This window comes from Balearica regulorum, chromosome Z, assembly GCF_011004875.1.
Source record: "Balearica regulorum gibbericeps isolate bBalReg1 chromosome Z, bBalReg1.pri, whole genome shotgun sequence".
In the NCBI taxonomy this organism is placed as follows: Eukaryota; Metazoa; Chordata; class Aves; order Gruiformes; family Gruidae; genus Balearica; species Balearica regulorum.
The window spans coordinates 60,833,554-60,852,943 of NC_046220.1; the positions used below are offsets into that span (position 1 = coordinate 60,833,554).

Consider the following 19,390-nt stretch of genomic DNA (forward strand, 5'->3'; position numbering starts at 1 on the left):
GAGGGAAATGTACATAACACAGCTAAAGCAGCATGTTTTACTGTGTTTTCTGATTCCATTTTACTCCTTTAGTCTCTCTGGTCCCCAAGGATTTTTCTGAAGGGGTGATAAAATAAAATGGGTGAAACAAAGCCATAAGCCAGTTAAGTCTGAAAGACATGTCATCTCATCTAAAAAGAAGAAACGGACCATTTCCATGCCTAGGGCTGACAGCAACGCCTGAGCTAGCAATAGCGCTATTCCATTTGATTTATAGAATAATGGGGTGACAAATGATGACAAAAATAAACTTTTACTGCACTGAACTGCTCCTTTATTTATGAAATTTGGCCAAGTAGTGAAATCTTTTATCTGCAAGTTGTAACATGGAGTGGAAACGAGCGATTATGGTGTGGTAATAGTAATCCAGTGATGGAGGCCGAGTCAGTTGGAAATGGATTGAGGTAAAATAACTACCGCACCATGATAAATGTGAACAGCGCTTTGCTGACAGATGATCTAACAGGTGTTCATAACAACTATATAAGAGGATTTATTTATGACTAGCCACAGCCGCAGCACTGTAAATCAACTCCAGCAGCTGCACACTGCTGAAACCAAGTCCCTGATGGAGAAACAGTGCAAGAACCCAAAAGAACACAATTCACTCCAGAATCTTAATCACCAAATAACATGTTTTTTTAAGCAATTACACCACAGTGCAGAAATCAGAATGACTTTCAATTATGTGAAGCTGAGCCACCAACTAACTTTGTCCAAATCCAGGCATTGGCAGAGGCCCGCAGATCCGGCTGGAGCAGAACAGTTTCTTTTGGACCTGGTGTGACAAGTGCGTTGGGTTTTTTTTGGTTTTTTTTTTTTTTTTTCTTTTTTTCCCTGATAAAAGAAACTACTTTGGTGCTGTTCTGATGTGGTGCCAAGACAGTAAGGGCAAGAGAAATGGAAGGGGCTCCTCTCTCTGCCTCACCAGGCAGGTATACTCCCTCTTAGCTGTGCCAAATCCAAATGTCTGCAGGGCTGTACTCCAAGCCCCGTCAGTGAACTGATCTGATCACCAAAACCAACCCTAAATCCCACCAAAACAGTGCAGCCTCACAGAAAAGGTTATGAGTTTTTTAAACCCAAATCATCCTCTTGGTTCACTTTAGAGCATGGATCTGCAAACATTTGAAGACAGATAGATGAGGGAGGAATCAATGGTACCAAGTGGGACAGATACCTGCTCTTTGCCAGAATTGGAAAAAACTGTAAAAAAAACCTGAATTGGTGATTTTTTTCATCTCTTCTACCTCCCTCACAACTGATGTTTTAGAGTCATACAGGATACCATTTACTTTCCAAACTGGATTCAGCAAGTGCTGGTATGCTGTGCATTGCTGATGCACACACAGAGTGCAACTGCCTAAACATTCTCACACAAATATACAAAATCAGGGCAAAACAAAATGAAAATTATAGTAAATAATAAATACTGTGGGATCGAAAGAGAGTGATGTTTTCCCTGCAGTGAGGTACGCTATATACAAGCATCCAGGCACCATTTAAAAGAAGATTAGGGGGTCTGCAGTGCCCCAGGGCAGAGCCAGCTGCCCCTTGTGAAGCTGCAGCCCTGGTGTGCACTCACACTGGTCTGCTCAGGGTCACCAGGAGTGGAGGCTGTCACAATAGGGAGGCCTTGCACCCAGGCAAAGCCTCCTGGGGATGGTAGGCTGCTCAGCCCACACCTTCCCTCCACTTGGGATTTACAGAATCATCAAATGGTTTGGATTGGAAGGGACCTCAAAGATCATATAGTTCCAACCCCCCCTGCCATGGGCAGGGTCACCCTCCGCTAGACCACATTGCCCAAAGCCCCATCCAACCTGGCCTTGAACACTTCCAGGGATGGGGCATCCACAGCTTCTCTGGGCAACCTGTTCCAGTGCCTCACCACCCTCACAGGGAAGAATTTCTTTCTAACATCTAATCTAAATTGACTCTCCTTCAGCTTGAACCCATTACCCCTTGTCCTGTCACTACACTCCCTGATAAACAGTCCCTCACCAGCTTTCCTGTAGGCCCCCTTCAGGTACTGGAAGGCTGCGCTAAGGTCTCCCCGGAGCCGCCTTTTCTCCACGCTGAACAACCCCAAGTCTCTCAGCCTGTCTTCATAGGAGAGGTGCTCCAGCCTTCTCATCATCTGGACCTCCTCTGGACTTGCTCGAACAGGTCAATGTCTGTCTTGTACTGGGGACCCCAGAGTACACAGTACTCCAGGTGGGGTCTCACAAGAGCGGAGTAGAGGGGCAGAATCCCCTCCCTCGACCTGCTGGTCACACCTCTTTTGATGCAGCCCAGGACAGGGTTGGCTTTCTGGGCTGCAAGCACACATTGTCAGCTCATGTTGAGCTTCTCATCAATCAATACCCCCAAGTCCTTCTCCTCAGGGCTGCTCTCTATGCCTTCATCCCGCAGCCTGTTGTTCTGCTTGGGATTGGCCTGACCCAGTCCTGCACTTGGCCTTGTGGAACTTCATGTGGTTAGCACAAGCCCACCTGTCAAGCCTGTCAAGGTCCCTCTGGATGGCATCCCTTCCCTCCAGCATGTCGACCACACCACACAGCTTGGTGTCATTGGCAAACTTGCTGAGAGTGCACTCGATCCCACTGCCCATGTTGCTGACAAAGATGTTAAACAGTGCTGGTCCCAATATCTACCCCTGAGGAATGCTACTCATCAAACCTCCATTAAAAACCTCCATTAAAGCTGCAGCTCTTTCTGGAGGCCAGTATCCCACACGACTCCTGCCTCCTCAGCCCAGGAAAGGGGGCTTGCTGCCTCTCCCCCAGCCCCCCTCTCCTTCCTCCTTCGCCCAGGCAGGCTGCTAGCACGTGGGGGCCTCTTGGCATCCTGGCTGCAGGGCAGGCCCAGGCTGGGCATGTGGGGGTGGCTGCAAGGGTGAGCAGAGGCTGCTCCACCTGCCCTGTGAAGCCCCAGCTACCAGGCCTCAACTGGAGGAGCGTCTCTAGCTGCCACTACCTGCCAGCTTCCCTGGCTGCCTTGGCCTCAAAGCCCTGTGAACGTGGACAGCCTGTGGCTGCTGGTGGTGCTGGGAGGTGACGGGGCGGGGGGGGGGGGGGGGGGGGGGGGGCAGCTATTTTGTTTCAGATGTGATGTGTTGCAGAAGGAGAACAGCCAGCGCTGCCTCTCCTAAGGCTCCTGCCCTCCTTGTGCCTTCCTTGCCCACTCTGCTCCAGCTGCCTGACTCAAGGTGCTGCCCTCAGCCCAAGCTAGTGGGTGTCCCCTCGTCCAAGACAAGTCTGAAGCTCTGCAGGGTGGCTGGAAGCACCAAGGTGCTTCCTCCCTTTTACCAGCCATCTCCCTCACCCACCTGCCATTTGCTATGGCTAGCGGCTGAATGGCTGCCAGTCATGGCTAGTACAAGAGGAGGTTTTTCATCACCTTTCCACCATCTGTTCAGAGTCCATCAGCATTTTTAAAGGGCAGGAGGGTGAGAAGGACCTCAGTGCACCAACAGCTCTTGTTCTTACTTTCTTGAAGGAGCAGGGTGACTTGTCAGCTGTTTTTGCAAGGCTTAGTCTAAATCCTTCTCATCAAGGAGAAGAACTTGGTCTGGGTTGAGCTAAAGGGAAGTGTGAAGATGTGGATGGCCACTCACAACATATATCCTCCTTTGAATGGTGCTAAAGGCAGAGTTGCTGTCCCCTTCCCTCTCTCCTAAAAGCCATAGCTGGGAAGGCGGGCAAAGGAGGAGGCAAGCTGCCAGTACCACGGTGAGAGAAGGCTGGGATCTGGAGAGAACTGGAAAAGCACTGGTGGAAGCCAGAAAAACTCATTTTTGCCCTCTCTCTTATACATGCATAATGGGAAAAAGGAGTTTAGAATAACGCGATTTGTAAAGATATGTGTATATGCACCAGAATGTACACAGGGATTTAAGTGGATCAGGATTTCGGGCAGTAGAGTCACAGCACAGGTTCAGCGTTACCAGCCACTGAAGAGTAGTTCACCTTGTACCTTCTGAAGCAAAACCAGATAGTTGTGGGACTGGAAATGCAGTGGTGTTCCCCATCTCTTTCTCTTCCAAACAGGTTCTCTGGACTGTGTTACATAAAGCACAACAAGCATACCAGATAAGAGGAAAATAACTTGAACAGAAGCATTGCTTTTATCAGGGTTGTGCGCAAAAGCTCCTACCAGCAATGAAACCACACTATGCAAACACAGAAAAGCCTGGTGTCTGCACCACAAAACATTTAATATAACACATAAGTGCTATAAAAACACACACTTTGGAATTAAAAGAAAACACAAAAATACAGGAAAGGGAGGAAGACAAACTGACAGAAAATGAAGGGAACAGTCTGATCATCATATGCTCATTTCAAGCACACACTGCAAGTCAGATGAGGGCTTGGGAGGATTCAACTTAGCTGTATATTGCTTACCAGAATCCTTGTTAGGGCATTTAAGTGCTAAGTTGAAATTAATTTGAGCATATAAGATATTGTATGCAAAACTAGACAGTTCAGTAATTGAAAATTTTTAAAAAAGAATTAATACTGATTATGGTAATAGACTATTGCAAAACAAAGTGTGCAAAAGGATTTAATCCTATCACCAAATATCAGTAATTAGTCTAAGCCTCAGATCAAGAGGATTTAGAGCCCTTTTGTTTTTTGTATCCTATCCAATACATATCCGTATATTCTTTTGGTAGTATACATTTCCAGTTTTGTTCCACTTTTAGTAAACATCATACTGTCTTGTGACAGCAGATGACCAGAGCTTAAGTACATGTTGTGTTTAAAAACGGGGAAAAAATTTACATCCTCCAATTCACATAAATTGCTTCAGAAATGTTACAGAATGCTACCTTGTTCCTGAGTTAGTAGAAAACATCATCAAGAAAGCCCAATTTATGTTTTCTATGATGTCATTCATTATTTCATGTATTGTATTGTGTCCCTGCTCTAAAAAACACTTTCATTATTTTCACTATCCTTTCACACGGTATTCTATTTATGTCTTCCATGTTTTTGTTCCTAGCTCTAGACCTATTTCTGTTTCTGCTATTTTTCTTTAGAAATTAGTTACTAGAATTAAAACTGTGTATGCAGGGAAAAAATATGTTATTCTTTTATACAGCAACATAAAATGTGAAAGGAAAATAAGAGGAAAAAAAATTATGTTATTTTGATTGTCATGCATCAAGCCTATGTTTATATTCTGCCATCCATAATACAATAACAACTCTTCCCTGTACCCTATTCTTTCCAAATGGTTGAGTTATTTTGGAATAACTGAATTTGAAAATTCAATTATTAAAAAAAAAAAAAAAAAAGAAAAGAAAAAACCCTTTCCTCTTCACAAGGGGGGATTGTGCATGTGTGTGTAACCAACCAGGAAGCGAGGAAGAGGTAAACTCTCAATCTCTCACTACACAGAAACTCTCATGTTTGCCCTTGCTCTTGTTGCATCATTCTTAAATCCATAATTACCAGCATCAGTTTAAAAGCTTGGACTAGATCACAATAACCTTGGAGTCTCTTTGAGTTTTACTTACCTTGGGCATGAGTGAATTAAACAGTTAATAATATTATACCCAAATTTCCTATTTATGATAATATATTTCAGTTTGTAGTTGTTGTTGGTTTTTCTATGTTTCTGCATTTGAATTCTTCATAATTTAACTCTCACGTCCTGCTCCTTAAACTAGATCTCAATACAATTCCTAACCATCTTAGCAAAACCCACCTCACCAGTCCTGCAATACTATGCTTTAGCCTTGCTCCTGTGTCCCAAGTTGCACATGCAGGCATGTTCCAAGGCTGCCCAGGTCTCTTCATATCCTAAAAATCTTTAATATGCCTCTATAAATGATGCAAAGTATGGAAGAAAGTGAATAAAAATGATATATAGCAAAACAAAGAAACTATTGTTAACTACTGCTAATTGGCTGAATTATGACTGAGTGCAACTTCCACTATTAATGTAAGACATGTAAATGTACTCACGTTTAGGTTCCTGAAGAGCTGAGCTTTATTGCATGCAGTGATAGTTTACTATTTAAATATCTGTTTTTAAAGAAAGTTTATCTCCAAATTACTGTTCGCATACTGCAGCATAAATTTTCAAATCACACCGTCAGCTCAGACACCTGTATCAACAGTTACTGAACCACTGGACCAAGTCACAAAGAGTTGAAAAATGTAAATTAATACCAGAAACTCCCCAAATATCATTACTATACACATTTCCAGGCTTCACTATTACAGTGTATAAAGTACTCTAGGGAGGCAGAAATTACTCAGCAACATGTGTGACTTACATAGCATTAATATGCTTTCCTTTGATTTAAACTGTGGTACAAGAAAAAATTCTTGTTTTTGTCTCCTTTACAAACATGGCTGAAGGTTTTGCAGTTCAGTCTTTTCTTAGGAAACATGGTTCTGCACCTTTCTCTCACTACCTTCTCACTGAGTCTTAATATCGAATACTGTCTACACCAATCTGCATTTTCTCTGAGATGATCGTGTTTTCTACAATAACTTTTGCATCTCACCTGAAAACTGTAATTCAAGAAGAAACTTATTGCAGAATTAGGACTTCAGAAAATAATGTAAATGTTGATTAAGGACATGTACATTTCTGTTGAGGGCATAAGATTCTTGTTTCTTTGTCTGAGAAGTACCGGTATATTTTGGGTACTAGAAAAACCTAGAACTACATTTCTCACAGAAGTGCAACCTATATGCCTAAAAAACCCAACTGCTCTTTAGAATTTGCCAATAAACTCTGCTACACGTTGGAGCTACCTTTAATTTTAGTAGAAAATTTCAGAATAATTTTCCAGTGTGCAGTAATGCAACATTTCTGATGAAGTGGTATTTCCTGTCATCCAGAAAGCTAAACCAAAACAGTACCGTGTAGTCAGCATCAAAGGACCATGCAAAGGTCCTGGTGATGAAGCAAGGGTACATTTATCCAAGTATCTTCTCTGTGTCATAAAAACATCTGTAGCAGAGTTACTAGGAAAAGCCATGCTGGATGTGAGAGAACTGATATGAAATGACAAAGCTCAGCATCTTCAGTCCTACCATGTAACCAGAACGTGAAGGGAAGGTCAAAATCAGTGACACCCAGGCTACAGGCAGAAAACTGGATGCAACAAAGGTTGCATGGCTGTTGGGTCTTCTCAGTAGATATGGTTATGAATTTCTCTTTGCCTCGAGCTCTGGTTTATGCACAGGTGGGAGACATTTTAATTTCAGTTTACAATAGAAATTTGAAAGTAAAGATGTGAATAATTTATTAAGTTAGATGACAATATTTGCCATGATAGTCTAATAATATTTCATATAAGACTAATTTCTAATAATTTTGTTGAATGGGCCAATGTGAAAACAGGCAACCAGTGGCTTTGTTTATTAACAAAAAAGTAACTGCATAGCAGAGGATTACAATAGGAGCACAAACACTGGTTACTTTCACAAGAACAGTTTGCTAATGCATATGTAGTGTCCAACCTTCTTAGTATTTAATTAACCAGTTATATACAGTACTGGTGGTAATTGTTATCAGTTCTCTGTTCAAACAAGAAAGAGGGAGCCTCTACTTATAGCACTACTTTATTTGAGAAATATTTGAGAAAATGGCAGTAGATGGGAACAATGTTCTTAACAGATGAGTTCAGGTTTACAAGCATTTCCAGAAAGCAAACACCATTTTGCTGTACCTACTGTATTTTTACACTTATGCAACCAAACCTCTCTGAACCACGTAGTTGTTGTACATGTTGCTGGAACCTCCCTGCCATTTTAACTCTGTTTTCGAGCAGTGTGATTTCCCTTGAACTTTATTATCTAGTATTTGTCCACTACAGTAGGGAAAACTGAAGGGGAAAAAAGGTAGCGGGGGGGGAGAGAGCAGGGAGGGAAGGACTAGGGAAATGGGGAATACATTTAAAAGCGCAGATAACTGACAGTAAAATATATGTTCTTTGGTTAGCAAGCAGAAAAAAAAGGAAAGGACTTGCATACATGATAGATACACACTAGCATTCTAAAGCAGAAGACAAGAATGTCAAGAGTGTATTCTTCCCCCACTGCCAGATGGAAGGGCTATTATTATAAATGAAAGGCAGCAGTAGTGGATGCCAGGCACTTTTGTTGTGTGCCAGATTCTGAAGTCCAGATGTAAGCAGGTTACCCCTGGGACAGGACAGGCTTCAGCTCCCGCAGCAGAACAGAACCAATCACGGTTTTCTCGGTGTTTATGATGAGCTGCGCTGTAGAGCTCTCCTTCAGCTCCACTGTGACTAGCATCAGTGACCCACTGTTCACAGTCTTAGCTGCAAACCTGGAGGGAGAAGGAAAAATAAAAAATAAAAAAGAAAGATCACTGAGGATAGCTTAAGGTCAAAGACTGCTAATCATTCTTTCTGCAAAAATTAAATGAGCTCAAATATAATAAAATTCCTCAAATTTCATTAATGCCTTTCAGGGGATAAACCATAAAAACCTCCATAAATTCTTTAGAAAAAAATTGTTCATCATTGTGTAAATATTTTTGCATTTAAGAAGGACAAAAAAGTATCATGCAAAATTGTGTATTTAATACTAAAAATGAAACTCTACTTAAATAATTTTTAATGTAAATTCTGATTCTTTGTTCATCTACACTACTTGTGCACACTGGCAATTTGAATTCAGCTGTATGGAGTTTTCCATGGAGAACTAGCATTATTTGGTGCCTCAAAGAAAATGCAACTATGCTAAATGTAGTAGAACACTTCCAAAAAGCAAAATTGTTGTACTTTCAGAAAAGAGCATTGTCCTGCCATCTCGGGAATTAATTCAAACTGAAAATATTCAAAGTTATAAACATCCAACATGATAATTTGAAATGATGGTAACTGCAGGACAGCAAATCATTCCATCTGTGAATTTTTATCCAGAAAATTTAATAATAAAAATGTGGTCAATATTTCTAAATATTTTATAATTATTAAAAGCCCTACGAAGGAAATGTAAAAAAAAAACAACCCAAACCCCAACCAATCAGATAAACAAAAGTTAGGACTAATGCACCATTACAAAATTCCAAGACATGAGGAACCCACTAATTACACGGAATTAAAAGCAAAACTAGCCTTTTAAGCACCACAATTGACTGAAAAGCCATTTTAGGCACAATGAACTTCTGTCAATCCTGTTAATTCATTCGGCATGCACAGCCAAGCCCAAGAGACAAGATGGAAGAGGATGGCAACAGAAGAAGATGGCAACAGCCTCCTCTTCCATCTTCCACACCACGCTTTTTTTTGCCCCCCCCCCCTTTTTTTTTTTCTCCTTGGTTACTCGACAACAACAAAAGTTGCTGCACATGGGCTTTTGAAAACACTAACAAGTGTAGAGCAGGTCTGTGACCCAGTCTGACCCCACTTTGCAGGGCCAATCTCCTCTCCTCTTTCTGAATGACACGTGTCTGAATCAGAGCCATCTGCCTCAATTTGCGCAACATCTTCAGCCACAATAGGACCCAGTTAGCCCTGACAACAGCTCACAATACAGAAAAATCAAACTGCTGGGCTGACAGCACGCTGTGGGCTATTCAAGAGCAAACCAACTGGTCAGTGTCTCATGTCTGACAATTAGCATGGGCCTTGCAAAGCGCCTACCCAAGCCCTTGGGGATCTGTTTAATTACCATCAACATAAAGGAGGGAGTTTATCAGGAGATACTCAAAAAACTTCACTCTAGACTTAATTAAAATATTAGCCACTTAAGCAGGAAGCAGGTTCTCGTTAAACGAGAAGTAATTTCTGTCTTTTTTCTTTTTAAACTAAGCATATCAAAATCTCGTAACACATTATACTAATTAAGGAAACATGGGGCACTTCTCTAATGTCAGCGATTGGAGGTCAATCTATTTCTTTTGTTTGGATTATAGATACATTCAAAGACCTCCCCTTTAAAAGGAGGTTCTAAAAAAACGTTACTACTATAAAAATTAGCTACTTAGCCTGTTATATCAATGATTTCATCTATTTGCACTGCGATGTAGAAGATCACTATTTCTCTTGTTGATTTTGACAGGGGGATAATTATAGAAACAATAGTCTTATTAGTCACTTTATTTACTTAACAGTTGTGTCTTGGGACAACACAGAAGCAGATTATGTCTGAGTATGCACATAAATAGGTTGGTAGTTGGCACTCCTGCTGTGTTTCATAGCCCCAAGGCTTGATTTTACCCTCTTTTATTAAAACCTGAAAGTGATACAAAGTCAGCGTTCTGCAAAAGCCGAGGTGGCCCAAAGCATCAGAGATGAGTTTTGCACTGGTATTTTTACATGTGGATTTGCAAAACCAAATAGGGGATCAATAGTACTTTTCCATACCTCTGAACAAAACATTTAAAATCAATAAAATGTGAGTTTGTATGTGGTTTGCAAGATGCAAAGGGTCTGATACTCAGATAATTTTACACAAAGTGTTAGTATGCATAACTAGCAATAGCTAATCAGTTTGTATCAATGGTCACCGATCTGGAATTGCTTAGTGAAAAAAGAATTAGAAAAGAATGGGATGACTTATTTCACCATTAAAAAAGGGTGCATAGAAGAACAATCACACAATGGTTAGCCACCGCTTTTGAACTTTGGAAACCAAACTCTGTTTCGTAGAATAGGGAAGATAATTTTGTTTGTAAAGAGTTATAATATAAATATGCTTGTATGATCTGTGAAACTGAATACAATTATAAAAGGATGAAGCAGTTGGCTTTTGGATAGAAGATACTAGCAGTAAAACTGATTTGCTAATTATGATGATGTTTTAAATACAGTGTCATTGAAGGATTTGGCTAGTACCTGTTTTTTTTTTACTAAGTATATGTTATTGCATTTATATGCTTATTCTTATCATAAGCGCATGTGGATTTTCAAAACATGTGTTGTGCTCAGCTAAATACTTAGACCAGAAAGCCATTAAAAAAATCTTTCAGCAGCAAAAATATATAACACCCTATATATTAGGTATTTATTCTTTTGTCAGAAACTTTGATTTTCCTCACAAGGTCAGTAATTATTTTTTACTTTTTCTGAAAGTTGATACTGCCTTAAAGTTTAGAATTTGACTTAAAAAAATATGAAGAAAGATAATAAAACCAATCAAAATTCATCGACTGAAATAAGCCTGGAACCTGCATTGTAGTGCACTAAAATCTAGCTTGTAAATTGGCTGTTTGTAGGTCCAAAAGAAAGCATTTGTCCTATGGACAAGTCTTAATATAAGACATTATATTATGAGCATGGCTCTGTTGCAACAAAGGATGCATCACTGAATATGAAAAAAAGAAAGAAAGTAAATGAGAATTCAGAAAACAGAAGCAAATATTTATTAATAGTTTTGAGATGTCTGTTTCTGCTATACTGCAGTTATTTTCTGGTTTTCTTTCTGTGATAATATTAATTCTAAACCTCATTTCACATCATTAAAAATATTCCAGAAGATTTGCAGCTGTTGATACTTTTCCCATTTAAAAAAATCAAGACAGATTAGAAACCTAATAATATGACATATATTTGCATATTCTGAGTTTTTCCAAATTTTTTTTCTTTAAAAGTAATGTTAAATATTCTGAGGCTATGTGACATGTAAAAAAAAGAGAAGAAGTTCATAGATTGTTTTAACATAAATACAGTATGTGTCAGTAGGTAAGGAAATATTTATTAAGAATCAAATTCTAAATCAACATCAAGAAAGTACTGCATATTTTTAGAAAGTCATTCAGTGTTCCAACCGTTAAAAATCAAGCACATATTCTTGGTCACTTTCCATGAAAATAATATTTGCTAATGTTTATCACACAGAAATACTTGATTTATAGTTGATATAAAGGGAAACCACAGAATATCAGATACTACACTGTGACAGCATATGTCAAACACTGGCTTTGTAATGTTGACTAGCCTAACTACAGATTATCAGTTATTTTCCCTTTATTTGTAGACAGAAGGTAGCTACAATATATAAGAGAAGCAATTTTATTGTGAAAGGTTATGAAAATTCCACACCAGTGAATAGACAGCAACAGAGTAACTCACTCAAAATCTGCTCTTTAAAATTCAACATTTGAGAAAGTAAATTTCCACCTGAACACTCACTATCAGGACATTTGTTTACAGCAGAGGCTGGTTTGTTACGCATAATTCAACAGCACTAAAAAAATACGTTCTCTCCTGTCGGGCACTCTTCTTCCTCTCTAATTTTTCTATTCAGGCAAAATTCTCTTCTTTTTCTGTTCTACTGCTTACTAGAAACAGTGACAATGGCCTGTGGAGGCTAAAACTTTTTTTTTCTCCGCCCTTTCTTTAAATCTTGTACATGAAGCCTTCAATTACTGCCTGCTGAAGCAGACAGAATCCTATTAGTAAGAAAGACGATCAGAAGATGCAATGCCCTGCCCTAGCTGTAGAAAAATAATTAGTCCAAAGTTGACAAATGTGTAATGAAGTTATGCAATGAATATATTCAAATGGGAAAAAATACTGCTGTGAATCAGTCTACAATTTGTAAATACAAGAATGAACAACTATGAAGTACTTTCCAGTGTATCAATTGGACAACAAATATATTTATAGTTTCAGTACTCTGAATCTTTACCTTACTCTGATAAATTCTATCTGTGCACAAGTTTGACTTTATAATTAACATTTCACCTAAAATTGTCTACATTACTAATTACTTGTATTTGTTCTCTGAGTAAGCCTTAGAACATGAAAAAGAAGTATTCAGAATAGCATTACTATGTATTAGCTCTGACCTGGGGATAAAGTGAGATTAATACTAAAACACAAGCAGAAATATACTCACAAAAAGAAGGATCTTTTTGTTAACGTGGTGATTTTAACCTCTCAGAAAAAAAATAAATTAACATTAGTTATTAATCATAAAATTTGATTAATATTTACCTTAAAAATCATATAATGATAATTTGAAGTTTTCTTTTTTTTCAGTACATTTCATGCTATTTTAATCTTAAAATAAATTCTACAAAATGCCTAATTCATTACCATAAAGTAATTACTTCCAGTATTAACTATTTTGGGGTTTAATAAAATCATAAAATTGTAAAATAAATTGCAATCAAATCTGTACTATATTTTTACTGTTCTTAGTTCTATTGCCAAAATAGATTTTGAGTCTGTTCTCAGTTGCCAGTGAGCAGTTGCACTATACCTCTAACAAAAATGCAGGAATGCAAGTGAGTCTTCTGAACTTATTGTCCAGTACATAGCACTACTCCACATGTTCAAAAAGATGCCATGTGAACTTTTTATCATCCTCCAAATTTACCTTTACTTAAAAAAATTTCAGCATTTTTATATGTAGATATTTATATCTCCTCCTCAAAACTTCAATAAGCTAAAAGCTTGAATCAAAATATTTGGTCCTCATACCTAGAGAATGATAATTGTAATCATTGACCTATTTTGTTTTCTCATTTAGTCTATTTTTGTTATTTTTCTTAAATAATCAGGCATTTAATATGATAAGTGTTTGAGAATTACATACAGTCCATTTTTAAAACAGGCTATAAATTTTAATTTGTAGAAAAATTATTTAATTCCAAGAAAGTTACCTTACAGAAATATATTAAAACATTAAACTTGCTCAGAGATCTTTCAAATCAGATATTCTTCTGTTTCGTTACTTTTTTTCAAGTGTTAAATGTTTTCTGTTTAAACAACTGGCTCAGAAGGTTCCTGTTTGTTTTTCAAAGAAAATGCTGCACATATTTTTCACTTTACAGCATTCAGATACAAAAGCAGTGCTGTCCTCTAGTGGACAGCAAACCAGCTAGGCTAGAACAATCTATTTTGATTTAACCTCATATCTAAAATGACTCGCTCATATACTTTTAATGTTAATCTCAAATTAATTTCTTCAAGTTATTTTTAAAATTTGCAATCCACATACAAGCTCCTTAAACACAGTAATATATTTAAAAATCTTAAGGGCCTTAAAATGATGTTGTAGAAAGGCATTCTCTTGATGAAGTATTTTGTACCAGTTAATCCAAATGTTCATGTGCTGACAACATGTGAAAATTGTATTAATACATACAGGGCACTTTTGTTAGCAGGGAGAAAATGTCAAGGTTTTGGAACATTAGGATTTGATTAAGAAATTAAGGAAAATCTAGTAGAAACTACTGAATGAGTACTTTCATATTTAAAAATTTCAGTTTTAATTTTCTCTAGGAATAAAAATATTTACCTAAAAATACTGACTAACTAGAAAGTCCTGGCTGACAAAAGAAACATAAATGGCTAGCCTAGCTAGGCTTTTTTTCTAATAAGCTAGAATTACTTCTATCATAAATCAAGAAAACATTAAAAGTTTTCAATTTCTGGCTACAACAAAGGCTGAAATACTGTGATATACTATTCCATTTAAAATTCTGTTTCCTACAGGAAACCAGAGAAACTGTTTTGCCTAGGGTATTTAGCTCTCTAATTAATTCTTACTTGAGAAATTAGGAAGCAAAATCGCGGCTGCACGCCTATTACAAGTTTATTTACTCAGCTACCCACTGCAGCTCTCTAGAAGAGTAGAAAAAGATGACTGAGCCCCATAGCTAAGGAACCACAGAAGCAGAACAGTCCATGTAACTGCGTGAAAGGAGCTACTGCCAGAGGTGGATTTCACTTTATTTCAGCTCTCAGACAGGCCAATTGCTTAGTAAAAAATCTTAGGAAAGATTTCTGCGTGCATGCAGAGTAGAAAAGGTCTTTAAAAGAGACTTCTTGGATTTATAAGACCTGTTTGTCAGCTGGTGAGAACATATGTTTAGATTCAAATGGAATAACTATAAACAATTTATATTTCTCAGAAATTTGTACACTGTGTTTACCAATCAATGGGTGATATCCCTTCCTTTCTGACATGCTGGAATCAGAAGCAGTTGGGATTTATGGCAAACTGATGGGGGCTGATCATCAACTTTCTGTCTGAGAATTCTTCCAAATTTAGTACAAATTGTAAAATGACATGCAATGAGAAATTTTCCAGGTGGACCCCTTTAAATGAGGTTTTGTTCAATACAAACCTACCTACATACATGCCCAATCACTTACCTTTTCTCCCCACATTAAATGTTGCTGGATTAAAAAGATGTGGGGAGGATAACTGATTACTAAGCACGCCATTCTCTGATAATCAAAATTGTCTGTAAACAAAACCCTCTTTCCTTTGAGAATCAGTCTGCCAATATACAATAAATGGGACATGACAGGTTGCAAAATGATAAAAAGAGGTGAATACAACCAGACTGTCAGGCTGATGCATGGGGTGGGGAATAAAGGCTAGTGAAAAACAAGTGTTGATCCTTGGATTTCTGTTTTTTAAGCCTTTTATGCAAGCTTCTATATTGAGTCTAGTTGTTTTTATGTTCTTCAGGATTTCAATGCTCATCCATTGCAGTGTGCTTACTGTCATATTACATGATTTACAGAGTATGTTTTTGATTTTGCTAAAGGATGATAATGCAAGCCTCCAAAAGACAGGTGGAAGATATTTTGCATCTTGTTCAATACTTCCTTATTCACAAAATCACATAGGTCATGGGTCTGCTGAACAATGTACTGCACACAGCAAGCTCTAAACAAACTGGCATATCTAGTTGGTGCAGTCAAGAGTCCTTAAAAATATACATCCCAGAAGCAGCACAGTCACTGCTTGCAATGCTGTGCTTGAGCTAGGTAGACCTGCCTCAGCAAGGAGCAGAAGTGCTCTTTTGTGCTTCTTGTTTAAAAGCTAGCTTGTTTGCTGCTAATTCAGGTGTCTACTATGACAACACACTAAGATGAGAATCCTCCCTCTGCAAGTTCTGGTGATGTCTAGAAAGAAGAGATGGTTATTAGAATGACCATTTTCACGATTGTAATGGAGAAGGATATTAAACTAATTATTTCAAAATGTGAAATGGCTTTTCTGAAGCAGATTAAGGCTTCAGTGTTGCAAGAAGCTGAAGTGTGATTTTCTCCAAAAGCTCAGATTGTCCCATATTGGGTTGTTGAAATTGCAGACGACCATCTCAAATTAGAGGACTGAAATGAATGCTGTCATGTGTCTCAGGTCAATGGTTAAGGCCATCCTGATGAACTGCAGAATAGAGACATGTAGATGACACCATGCTCACTTTAAAACCCAACTGTTTCCTGTTATGAATTGTGGATTCCTTCCAAAATACAACAGCAGCAACAGACTAGTTGAATGGACTATTAAACGAGTTGAGGTTGACTAAAATTCGTTCCTCATATCCACCCTGATGGGTTCAGACTTTTATCTCACTGACTGATTGGGCAATGTGCAAGCAAAGTCTTCAAGAATGAAAAACGTGGAAAAGGTGCTCTACCTTGCATCATTTTGTAGAGCCACAGTCATTGAGGGAAATAATCTACTAGAGTACAATGCATTCCATTTAAGAAATGCTTCAGGAAGTGGAAGGCAGAGAGGTAGGCAGTTCAAGACACCCTGATTCTCCATCCCATTACACATTATATTCTGACGTCAGTGGAATCATACAAGCATAAAACAAAGTGAAAGAGTGAAGAAGCAAATCCCAGCTCTGAATAGACTTTTCTGCCGTATGCTACTGCCAACACATTAAAAGCTTTTGCACCATATTTTGTAGGTAGTGGAAAAAAATGCTTTCTATGTGTATTTCCATTATTTTCTTTCTAAGCCCATTTACCTTGAAACACCACACAGAGGGCCTTATGTAATAGTACACAATATTTTGACACATTCATGAGGATCATAAGAGCATTCAAGTCTTTCTAAGATTAAAGTCTGCAACTAGTCTTTTCATTCTATCACCATCTGTTGTCTTTTGCTATATTGAGTGAAGAAAATGAATACCTATCCTGGTAGGATGTTATGGAGCTGAAAATGAATAAAGGAGGAAGAGACCTGAGGAACTTTTAGAATATTCATCCAAGAGGAATAAGCAAGAAATCTTGGAAGTAACACTAGCGTGAAGAGCATTTCTGGATAAATAAGGTTCATGTTGGTTAAAAAGAAAATTACTGAAAATCTTGAGTTGAATAGTGTCTTCATCTCATCACATTTTGAAATAGAAGAGAACAGCCTAGAATTTATTTTTGATATATAAAGCAATGAATGTTATTGCCCAAGTAGAGACAGGGAGCTAAAGTGCTGGTCAATAGAAGAATCAACTTTGAGGGAATAAATGTCCTCAATTATCTATCTTCTTATCTTGAAGATGAAAAAATTCCTGGTAGACTTTCCCACTGACAACAAACAGCAGCCAGACTTTAACTGAAAAGTACTCCGTACCTAAATGAAGCTATTCAGACTGATTTAATTCCCTGCAGGAACAAATACTTTTCTTTAAATGTCTTTGTCTTTAGATATTCAAATGAATCACAAGACAGAAGCTCAGTGCCTTAGCTGATTCATTTTGAAATCACTTTGTCAACATCTATGCGCTCCTCAACCCACTTCCAAACCTTCATTTCTTAAAATATTTTTAACAAACAAGAGTTCTCTGAATACTGAAAGAGATATGTGAAATACTATTTTAAGAAAAATAATACGTTTTTTTCCTGAAGTTTTCATATTTAAGGAGACTTGTATTTCCTGCTCAAAAATAAAATTTCTTTTGAAATGCATTTCACATTCTTGCTTTTAGTAGAAGACTTTAAAATTGAAATAATGTTTCCCCTTGATAAGAAAAGCAAGAGAGATCAATACATAAAATAGCTAAATCCTGCTGAGAACATGGGAATGAACCATATGCAGCCTTACAAGGCCCAATAAGCTAATAGCTTGTATAAACTCATTTGAAGAGCAGGTAACTACACTTAAGTAAAACAGGACAGCAAATTTATTTTGCAAATAAGTAAATATAAAAATTCGGTAGCCATATGGAAAAGAGAGAAAAAAATGCATGTAAGAAAGTATTCCTATAGAGTGATATAGCTGATGTATTTGACAGGTTTACACTTACTTCATTTTTCATTGGTGACTGCATGCTATTCTGTTGATATTTCAAGTATTTATTTTCAAATCTTCATTATATTTACTCTAAGTGTTTTTACTTGGTGGAAGAATGCAATCCTAAATGGGTTTATCAATTTAAGGAACAGTAATTGGGTCCCACCAGCATGACATCTTCGTCATGAGTGCAAATATGTTTAGACTGAAAAAAAACCCCCCATTAGATACACTTGTATTAAACTATAGTATTTAATTTGGAATGAGTATATTGCATTACCAGGCAATATAAATTTCTTGCCATTAGCTGTCATTAAGTAGTAATACTCAAGTTGGGGATAACCAGCTAAGAGGTTAATATAATTCATGTTGCACAGTGCAGAACATCAGTTTAAAAATAGTATTCCTTTTCCTGTGTAAAAGGGTATGTACTAAGCACTTCCAAGAAGTGAGCTCAAGTGGTCCTCACAGAATAGCATGATGAACTGAAACACGTAATTCTATATATTTTTTTCCCCCAAATACCACTTGCGATAAAACAAACAAGACAAACGGCAATACTATAGAAAAAGAAAAAAAAATCACTTTTAACATATTTTTATTGAATCCATAATGGCTTTGTCAAGGTAAAAGGAGATTGTTTATTTTATCATCCTGAAATGGTGTACATGTCACATAAATAAAACATGGCACACTTCTTGCATCCATGAGATTTTGCAAGAAGAGACTCTATTTTAGTTTACTGTCATGGCAGAGTTGATTTAATTCAAATATATGTACACATTTTATAAATATATATTAAAATATTTTAGTAATTTGTTTCAGAGTTTTGAAAGTATTCATTATCTAATCCCTATCTCAAATATTCATTCATCTAAATCTGGGATTTACTTTAATGATAATGTAGTGTTATTTAAAAGATTAACAGGTTCATAACAGTATCAATTAGTTAATGTTTCCATTTCCATTCTCAGTAAAAACTAGGTGCAATTATGACTACATAGTATCTGTGAATTCCAGTTACTTATGGTGAAGCAAATGAAGGGCTATTTTCTAAATGCTTGTCATTGCTGGGCATTTCTGGTAGGCCACTTAAGTTGTTATAAACATTTTTTTTTCCTGATGTATGTTACAAATGCAAACTACTCTGTAACTACTGTGGCAGACTCAATACATCAATACATTCTATTTTGAATAAAATAAAAATTCAGGATGCTTTAAAGCACTGTGAATATTTCATCCCAATCAGAACATGCCTTCAACCACCGTCTATGAAAGAGTGTACCCAACAGGAAGTACACCTTCAATTTATTTACTGTTGGTCATAGACTCTGTTTTGTGGAAAACCTCCTTTGAGA

The 19,390-nt window shown here is 37.5% G+C and overlaps 1 protein-coding gene across 2 annotated transcripts in view; it reads right to left on the reverse strand.

Annotated features, from left to right (window-relative positions):
• Positions 1 to 7,618: 7,618 nt before the first annotated feature.
• AP3B1 (adaptor related protein complex 3 subunit beta 1) overlaps positions 7,619 to 19,390 on the reverse strand; it is a 171,415-nt gene continuing 159,643 nt past the window's right edge. For both annotated transcript variants that reach the window (XM_075740554.1, XM_075740553.1), the window contains exon 27: positions 7,619 to 8,361. In XM_075740554.1, coding sequence (XP_075596669.1) covers positions 8,208 to 8,361 — 154 coding nt within the window. In that variant the 3' untranslated portion in view covers positions 7,619 to 8,207. The remainder of the gene's footprint in view (positions 8,362 to 19,390) is intronic.